The sequence below is a fragment of the Tupaia chinensis genome, unplaced genomic scaffold (assembly GCF_000334495.1).
Source record: "Tupaia chinensis unplaced genomic scaffold, TupChi_1.0 Scaffold000396_1, whole genome shotgun sequence".
NCBI lineage: Eukaryota > Metazoa > Chordata > Mammalia > Scandentia > Tupaiidae > Tupaia > Tupaia belangeri.
This window is the reverse complement of record NW_006159898.1, coordinates 1263663-1273723: the sequence shown is the minus strand read 5'-3', so window position 1 is coordinate 1273723 and position 10061 is coordinate 1263663. Positions and strand designations below refer to the sequence as shown.

At 40.9% G+C, this 10061-nt stretch overlaps 1 protein-coding gene across 1 annotated transcript in view; it reads right to left on the bottom strand.

Annotated features, from left to right (window-relative positions):
- Positions 1-10060, bottom strand: part of RGMB (repulsive guidance molecule BMP co-receptor b) — a gene marked incomplete at its 5' end in the record, with an annotated part of 25497 nt that extends 15437 nt beyond the window's left edge. Inside the window, 2 exons of the mRNA XM_006154155.3 lie at positions 3859-4367; positions 10024-10060. Of these exons, the coding sequence (XP_006154217.1) occupies positions 3859-4367; positions 10024-10060 (546 nt within the window). The remainder of the gene's footprint in view (positions 1-3858; positions 4368-10023) is intronic.
- Position 10061: the final 1 nt, after the last annotated feature.

Here is a 10061-nt window from a genome sequence, read left to right as displayed (position 1 = left end):
TGGCTACTTAAATACAGCCATTTCTGCCTCACAGCTAGCCAGCTTCCTCCACTAACCGCTATCATCAGTTAGTCTTTAAATCTAGTGATCTAGTGACAGAGAACACACGGGTCATTAAAAATGCTCGGCCACACAAAGATGGTTCAGCATCCACCATGCACAGCCCTGGGTCACCTAGTCACTAGGCTACTAGGTATGTGCTTACGTCCTGAGAAAAGCTGGGACTCACAAATGATCTATACTTTTTACTTCATATTGTTTTTTATTTTCAGTACTACCATTTTTTAAAAAAAGAATTATCCATTTTATTTATTATTTTTAAGTTTGCTATACAGGGCATGTGTGCTTACCAGAAAAAAGAGTGAGAAAACAAGCCACCAGGTCCAGGAATCGAACTGTGGTTAGTCCAATGTCCCAACCACCATGCCACCCACTGCACCCAGTCCATTACCACCATTTTTTAACGCTTAGGGTCTTTAAAGGTTTTATTTTGGCTGAATGGGTTTAAAAAAAAATTATTCTCTAAGCTTTTAAGCTTTTGCTTGGTTTGACCAGCATAGGTTGGGCCAGCATGATGCAGGTCTTCAATGGCAGCCTTCCTGATGCTTACTGGGGCTTTGGGGAGAGTTCCCCCCCCCCCAAAAAAAAAAAAAAAAAAAAAAAAGAAGAAGAAGAAGAAAGAAAAACACCCAACAACTACCAGAAGTCAGGAAGCCATAGAGTAATTTGCTGCGGAATGGCATGGTCACCAGATGTTGGGAGATACTTTCCAACAGTGCAGTTAAAGACCAGGCATTCTCATTGTCCGCCTGAATTTATGTCAGAGGACCACTTTCTTCCCCTCCTTTCTAGAATGGGTATGAAGCTTTGATCCTCACCAGACTGAGGGACAGAACAAAGCTGTATTTTTAAATTATTATTATTGCTAAAAATGATGATAGATTCAACCACTGAAATGATCTTAAGTACTGCAGTTATAAATTGTCCCATTTATTAGTATTACTAATACTCATAAGGCTGCTTATTGGTTATCCACCAAACATTTTTGCCATAACTGGTAAAAGATACAGAATTTTGAAAGGTTAAAAAACAAACTTCAATGACACAGGATTACATGGAAGGCATGGAAAAATAAAATTTTGGGCTTGTGAAAAAATTTTTTTCTTTTGTTTCCTTTACATATATCTGTTTATTTATCTAGTTATTTGTTGTGATTTTCAAGCCAGAGGGTCTGGGACTCAAACCATGGTCAGACATATGGGAATCCAGCACCTTAACCACCATGCCACCTGCTGGCCTCTGCAGTATTTTCTTATGTACACAGATCTCATTAATCTTGATGATTAGGCCAGAAGGTTATTCCTCCAAGTCCCCAATGTTTTCACAACCAATGATGACTTTCTCCATTCCCATAGGCTGCTTTCATGAATGTTTAGTTACTAAAGGCTATTCCCAAGTTTTATGTACCTTACAGTTCTGTAGCAACGACGAATTTCTGCCATGGTTTGTCTTGTAACTTCATACTTGTATATATTTATAACAAAACTTACAGCAAGTACATATTCTGATAAATAAATACATATATACACAGGGAAAGAAAAAAATATATTTAAAATATGTAATATGGGACCAGCAGATGGCGTAGTGGTTATGTTGTTGTACTGTTGACTGTGGTTTGAATCCTGGACCCAGCAGCTTAAAACTCACATCAGACACATGTGTGCATGCCCAAATCCTGAGAGGAGAATGGAGGGGAAGGGATTGCAGCGTGGTCATCCTCCCAGGGGTGATTTCTTGCTTTTTGTCTCTCTCTCTCTGGCAAGTACATGTGCCCTACAGCGAAACTCTCTCAAAAAAAGAAAAAAAAGAGTACTAGGTCGTTAGGAAAGTCCTGATGTATTTTTCTATATTTTTCTATGTAAAAGAAAATACGTCAGGACTTTCCCGACAACCCTGTCTCTGTGTGTGTGTGTGTGTGTGTGTGTGTGTGTGTGTGTGTGTATGATCCCTATATACAACATGTGTGTATTTATGTAATATATATAGTAATATATATTTAATATATTATATACCAATATGTAATATATAAAAATATATGCATATACAATATACATTACATATATATGCACACACATATATATCTTTCTCCAGATATATGTATATATACATATGTGTATAAATGTATAAGAAAGCTTATTTGCATACATACATAAATCAGAGGAAGAAAAGTCATATTGAGATACAGAATTTGGTGAGGCAAGAGGCAAGCTTGGGCTTTTACTAGAAGTTGAAATATAAACACTCTGGAGTTTCCCTAAGATGCCTGGACTGTGTAACAGTCTTCTTTGTTCAGAGTAAGACTTCTAATCTTAGATTTGTGACACCCCTGGGTACCTCCAGATATCTCCCAAGGTGCTGTAAAATTCCCTTCACAGAATGCCAAGTAAAATAATTTAAATTCATTTAAAAAATATGCCACACATGTCTGGAGGCAAGGGAGGGTGTCCTGAAATCAAAAAAGAAGTGCTAAGTATTTCACATCTTGATCCCTGTCAATTACATTTTAGTCTAAACCAAATAAATAGACAATAATAAGTACAAGGAATTAAGCAAGTCTGTGTATGTGGTTTTGTGGTCAGGGAAGACAGGGAGGGAGGTGGTTACTTGGGTCACTGTTTTAGTGGAAAACCCTTTGGCCTTTTTTAACTCAATGATTGTCAGCACTGACTGGCAACTGCAGACCTAGTTCACAGCTTCTCTCTCCAACTTACACGAAGACCGTGGTGCTTTGAAGCTATCTTGAGGATCTCTGCACAGAATTAGTTTCTTTAAAACTAACTTAAGAGAACCACAGATACTGGCAGCTAGGCAGGGCAAACCCAACTTTGCAAGCAGCAGCTTCTCTGTTAGCTTCTCACTTAAATTGTTGACCTAAGGCCCTGAGGTTACACAGGGTTTTATATCACTACTCTGCAATATCCAATTCCCAACTTCCTTGGTCACCAAGAGGTTAGCAACTAAAACAACACTGTGGGTTGCCACTGGGAAGCAGCCTCACAGCCATTTTGATTTACTATACCTTCCAAAGCTCCAATAAAATAAGTCTCCTGATTGGTCACTGCCTCAGATTTCACTACTTTCTTCAGAACACCTACTTCAGTCATCTGATAAACCTGAACTTGGATTTCTTCTGGAACTGTCACACAAATAAGCACTCAGAAGAGACATCACTAAGAAAAAGTACCCATATTTTCATTAAATAGCCCTGCCTTTTCCCTGGAGAACTCAATGCAGTTTACTTTCCATTCTTCACATCATTGCCCATTTAAATTTATACCCACATTTAATATTACAGTGAGAAATTCATACTAAGTATTTTTTATTTCATTCCTTTCTTTTTTTTTTTTTTTTCTACAGGGCACATGTGCCCACCAGACAGAGAGAGGGAGAGAGAGAAAAAGTGAGAAATCACCCCTCTAGGGGGGATGGCCACACTGCAATCCCTTCTCCAGTCTCCTCTCAGGATTTTGGGTACACACACACACACACATACACACACACACGATATAACCATCACACCATTTGCTAGTTCCATCAGGTGCATGCGCCTGGCAAGATTTTCAAGTTGCTGGATCCTGGACTTGGACTACACAGTTGGCCCTGTGGGATTCAGCACCTATATTTCCACACCACCTGCTGGCTCCTTTATTTCATTCTTCTCAACCCTGTTAACTGCTTTCCAAGAAGACAGCGATTCCTTTTAAACTAGGCCTCTTCTAACACCTTCCATACATCACATGAAGAATGGAACATCTGCAAGTTATGAGCAGGAAGAAGGAAGAGACAAAGTACACTTGCCTTATTCGTAGCAGTAGCACTGGAGCCAGGGACCACCGGCACATTCGTCACTTGAACAGAAAGGTAATTATTATCTATGAGTGGCCAGGCCCCTTCCACCTTGCACGTTTGGAAGTGATCCTTGAAAGTTCTGAGATGAGGATCTCCAAACAAGCCACAGAAAAGGTAACTGGGAGGGTTCTGGTCCCCTCCCCTGTGTTCTCTGGCTCCTGCGTGGCTGTGGTAGTTACAAGGATCGTGGGTCACTTCAGGGTTGGTAGAGGATGTGGGTCCATCCTTGGAACAGTTCCTCTGGCTCATGAGGTCACTGATACCCAGCACAGCAGAATGGTATACCAGGTTGCCACGGCAGGCTTTCGAAGTTCGCTGAGTGCAGCCAGCATAGGCACGCAGGGCCTTGCAAAACTCAGAGTCAAAGCCATCAATGGCAGAGTTCAGGTGTGAAGTCAGAGACACGAAGTCCGTGGTACATTTCTGGATTCGACACTGGGCTGCCTGTTGGCAGTCACCTATGGGAAAGAAGATAAGACCACAGGCTTGTTAAGGTTTCATAACTTCCTGAGCTAAGGACGCTCTCCTCTGGAAACTTCTATTTCATACACTACTATTTAAAGAAGCCGTCAGAAATAGTTGCATTGTGCTCTTGTGTCTCTCAAATTAAGACACTGAGCAAAAAACCTGCATGCAGTTCACTTAAAACTTCAGAACACAGGCCACAGTGAGTGAACATGAGTCTGGTCCCTGTTCTTTAGTTAAAATGACAAGGGAATAGTAAACAAAATATTTTATCAACTTTGCTATTTGTTTATAAATTTTGAGAAAGATTCCTTTGCCCTGAAGTCAAGCCAAAGATATGAAATTTGTTTTGATTTAAAAAATGCCTGAGTAATTTGGTATGGAAAATATTATAAAAGCGGCACTATGCCCAAAACCATGATTAAAACCTTCACACCTCAGGTAGGGGTAGACTCCTAAATGATAGTATGATTAGCTAAAGCACCTTTACCCGACTGCATTGACAGTACAGTTGCAGGGTAAGAATATCAAGAAAAAGTACCCAGGCACTAAATTATTCCACCTTTCCTGAAGCATGTTTACCAATGATACAGAAGCTGACACAATTTCCTAGCTTTTACAAAATGTAAATACTTGAGAGGCCGGTAGGTGGCATGGTGGTTAAGGATGCTGGACTCCCACATAGCTGACCACGGTTCAAATCCTGGATCTGGCACCTTGCTTTCTCACTCTCTCTCTTGCTCTGTCCCTCTCTGATAAAACAAAACAAAACAAAATTAAAATAAAAAATAAAATAAAGTTAATTAAAATAGTTCTTTAAAAAAACAAAACAAAACAAAATGTAAATACTCTATTTTAAAAAAATTAAAGTAATTCATTTGACCAAGCTAAGTATTTACTTCTCCCTAACATCCACCCTTCATCACCTTTGGATCCTAGCTCCCAAGCAGATTATAAATACACTGAATAAAAAGTATACATCAAATTAGGCTGCATAGACAAATGATCCCAACCATTTTTTCCCCCCAGAAAAACAATCAGGGAACTATTATAACGTATATATAAACCTTACCTTTCCCCTTAAAGTAATGATTAAGTTGCTTCTTGTTTGTTTTTAGATTTTTTGCTATAGGGCATGTGGGCTTCGCTTACTGGGGAGAGAGAGAGAAAAAGAAAGGGAGAGGGAGTGAGAAATCACCCCCAAGGGTTGTGGCCACACCCAAGGCCTCTCTCCTCAATTTCCTTCTTGGGATTTTTGGGCATGTGCTCTCCTGAGCTAGTCAAGTTTTTTAAGCTGCTGCATCCAGGACTTGAAACCACCCAGTCAGCTGTATGAGGTCCAGTTCGCCTAATTTTCACCTCACCTGCTGGTCCAGGTTGATTAATTAACGTTTAAACTCTGATTCAAACAATGCTAAAATGAAGTAATGAGGTTTGTCTTAGCCTCCAGCAGGTAGCATGGGGGTGAAGGCCCAGGGTCCCACATGACTGAATGTGTGGTTCAAGTTGTGGACCCAGCAGTTTGAAAATCATGCCAGTCACATGTGTGCATGCCCAAAATCCTGAGAAGAGACTGAAAGAGAAGGATTGGTGTGTGGCCATGCCCCCAGGGGGTAATTTCTCACTTTCTCTGTCTCTTTCTGGAGAGTGCACATGCCCTTTAGCAAAAACTAAAAACAAAAAGAACAACAAAAAAGGTAATGAAAATGCAAGTATTACTGCCCTATATTGGAAAAAAAAATCAATTTACAAATGATTTTTACCACTAGCCTCTCAATGCAACACATACACACACACACAAACTGTCTATACTAAGCGAATTGTGTGCTCCAATCAATTTAATATTCTGATCCATAAAGTGGAAACAATAGACTTACTGAAAGAAGTACTTTTATCACTAACCTCAAATTTTATAGAAATGAACTGGAATACACACGTGCATTACTTATTTCTTTATAGGTCTTTAAACTATGGAGGAAGTCTCTTAAGTTCTTATAGATTCCTCATCTGAGAAATGAGAAGGCTGTTCTAAAATACAATTTGTGCTTTTGCTAGGCATAAAACATGTTATATTTTGCCTTCTAAAAAATGAGAAAAAAAAAAACAAAATCGGGGTCAGTAGATTATCATGAAATAGATACATTTTTCAAGGTATGGGCAAAACAAACTTCTGAATTATATTAAGATTTGCAACTTTATCTAATAAAAGACTTAGAATTAACCCTAATAGTGTCTTAGGAAGATATTTTATGATTTTTCAGAAATAAATTGCTCTTAAGTCAGAGTTTAACAGAGAGTCATCGGTTTCTGGCTTTCATTGGGAGAACAGGGTGGGGAGGTGACCACCTTTGAAGACAACTGTCACCATTCTAAAATTTCAAAGACCCAAGAGGAGAAAACATGGCGGTATAGTTTAGGTATTCACTTTTACCTGAATAAAGAGAAGATTAGAGCATTTCAGTATTTTGGCGCTATGGGTTTACAGCAGTCGCTAAATCACACTTTAAAAAAAAAAAACCTTCATGTATTTACCTATTTTATGTTTACTCCACTCAATGTTGACAAAAGTGGCTCTGATATTTATAGATTTCCTCCTCCCAAGCAGATCAAGCCATTCTCAGCTATTTTTACTCAAAAGAATAAAAACAAAACAAAAAAAAGCAACCAAACAAAAACTCCAAAACACTTAAGGCCATTTTAGAGATGGAAAAGCCAAGGCAAAGGGCCGCTCTGACTGGACAGGACACTCCTGGCATGAAGTTGTCCAAACATGGTGCTTTCTTCAAATCTTGTTTTCCTTCCACCACAGGTCACACTCCCCTCATTTTTTCCTGACTCTAACAGTACTTGATAGCTGAAAAAAAGACCTAAATAACTACTGCATTATTTTTCTTTTTAAATCAGATTCACAACAAGCAGAAACCAAGAATGTAACATCACTCAGTAAGGAGCAGGTCTCAGAATACAAATAAACGACAGCACAAGAACTTTCCGCTAATCTTGCAATGCCTATTTGCTCTTTTTATGGTCTATAAAATCTATCTGCGTGAACCTTTCCTTATAATTATTTCAAATAGCCATAAAATATCAGAAGTAAGACGAGCATGAAAAGGCAGATGACACCATTCGGAAGAAAGAGAAGCAGAACTTAGGTTCCCAGTTGCCTCTGTTCTTTCCTCTCCAACCTCTCCCTTTTGCATGGCGGGTAGGTGCTGGCTGCTTTGAGAAATGCCACATAAAACACATCTCCCGGTTCCACTGCTTTGGATAAGGTTTCTAATAGACTCTTGCTTTAGAGATGAGGGGAGGGAGGAGGGCTAACTAGAGAGGAAGTGGGTTTGGGTCAGCATTTTTGGCTTCATCGCAGGCTCCTGCATAATGACTAATTTGTTGCATACACCCAGAAATACCCAGGCTTCATGAATTTATAATGACAATGCACACTTTGCCTGTGACAGGCGGTAAAGTAAGCCTCTTGTCAGAGTGCCAAGACAATGCAGAGCAGAAACAATCTCAAGGATGTAGCGAAGAAGGCCATGAAGTGTATGAGTAAGCAAGTAACTCCCATGTAGAAGCTCCATTCGGGAACTGCAAAGGTTTGCTTTTTAAAAAAAGAAAAGAAAGGAAAAGAATTCTCTTCACTTCCCAAGGGCAGAATTCAAAATCTGCAGTGACACATTTCTCTATTTTGGGGTCAGATCATCTATGATCAGTGTGACAGTATTTTCATGCCAGTTATTGAAAAGTGCAAAAGGATTTGTGGGTCTATAGCTTTCATGTTGTCATTTTTTAATGAATCAGACATAAGGCCCTCACCACTTAAGTCAGCCTCCTTAACACCAGAACTGCCCGTGTGAGTGTGCAGCACAATCACCAGTCTATAATACAAGAAAGGAGATATGCCGAGGCTGAATGAAGAGAAATGTGGAGCCAGATGGGGTGCTGAGGCCAATGATAGGGATCCAGACATAAAACATATGGTAGTCCATCTGCAAAGAGGCCTGGCAGCTCCCTGCTCTGAGAAACCACCCTGGCATTTCCATAGCAGCACTCTTCAAAGAGCTCTCTCTGAAGGACCCCTCTTTTCTATAACCACATTAATTGTTCCACTCCAACAGTAGTCCACAGAAATCATTTACCACAGCACTTCGCGTGGAAGCTAGTGGTGACTTTAACAAGGACACATTAAGATACTGAGAGGAGCTTCACATTCCAATTGCTGCACTAAGGCACCTTAACTTTCTAAATCTTTTAACTAACTGCTTACGCCTTTCCTAAGCCAACAAAAAAAATGTGCCAGGACTACATTGCAGCGTCCTCAGAGGATGGTATGGCAACTATGGGAAACAATACTGAAGCATTCTCACCTAGCCGTCAATCTCCCATTTCATGGACCACAGAGTTGACATTATGGGCACGTTTATCACACGAAACACTCCAGAATATTACCTCTTCACACAACAAGAAAAATTTCCAGTGTAACTGCCAGCACATTGACATGATTTTCTAAGTTCTCCCTTACTGACTCAGAGCCTCAATCACTGTAAAACTTGCTATGACACTCTTCTTTTATGAAGACTTCCGGCTATTTCTCTAAGTGACAGTGTTAAAATGCAGCTGTTACCTCACAATGCAGTTACAAAGTAAATTAAGTCGTCTCCTTCAATGCCACATATTTTTCCATTACTTAAAAGACCTCCCAGATTTTCAGCGTGGCTGGTCTGACTTAAATAAATAAGTAAAAATTACTCCGCATAGTTGGGTAGCATTAAACTTCAGGATTCCCCAGATCATAGCGTTGTGACTGCTGTCCTATTAATACAGGACCAAAAAAGGCCTCAGAGGAAAAGAAATTGACGCCGTTTGTCTTTAAACTAAAAGATTGCTCCTCTTTCAATTTCCGCATTTAAAAAATTCTTTGTCTAAGCAAATCCTAAAAAGAAATAGTATTTATTTGTAAGCGGCGTCTTCGATTTTAATCAAATGATTGTAAAAGAGCTCATCTCACTGCTACTCTGGTCGGCGACGTGCGGATCTGTCAATTCCTCGCGGGACCAGAAAACACGCAGCTAAGTTCTAAAGCACATTTTTTTTTTCCACAAAGGGAAGAAAACGGAATTAAAAGCAGCTTTTGCAAAAAACTTATGAGATCCCCTTTCTGTGGAAATGAGTTGACACTATTTAGAGAAGAACCCCTCCGGTTTTCAAACTGGTGAAAATCTTCCCATTCGGTGCAACTCCTACGCCTCGCCGCCACCCCCAACCCCAGAGTAGCAGCACAAGGCTCCTTGTCTCCGCTCCCAGGCGGCGGCGGCGGAAACCTGATCCGCGCCTGACTTTCGGTAAACACCAATGCAGAGAGCAATAAAGCATCCGGAACATTTGTCTCGCGCGCAGCCCCCGCCCGCGCAATCTCTGATAAGCGGCGGATGGAGGGGATTTATCAACTGATCGAACCGACCGTAGGGAAGGCGGGTGGAGCAGAGCGCTCCCTGGCGCGCCGCGCCCGGGCCAAGGTGCGCGTCAGGGACTCGGGAGGCCTGTCCCGTCGCGCCACGCCGTCCTTCGCCCGGCGACCGCCTTTGGCACTCTGGCTGCTTGGGAACAAAGCCCGAGGCCCGAGACTGGTTTCCGTCACGCGCGTCGTACCTGCGTGGAGCAGCCCGAGGCTGAGCAGCAAGAGCAGC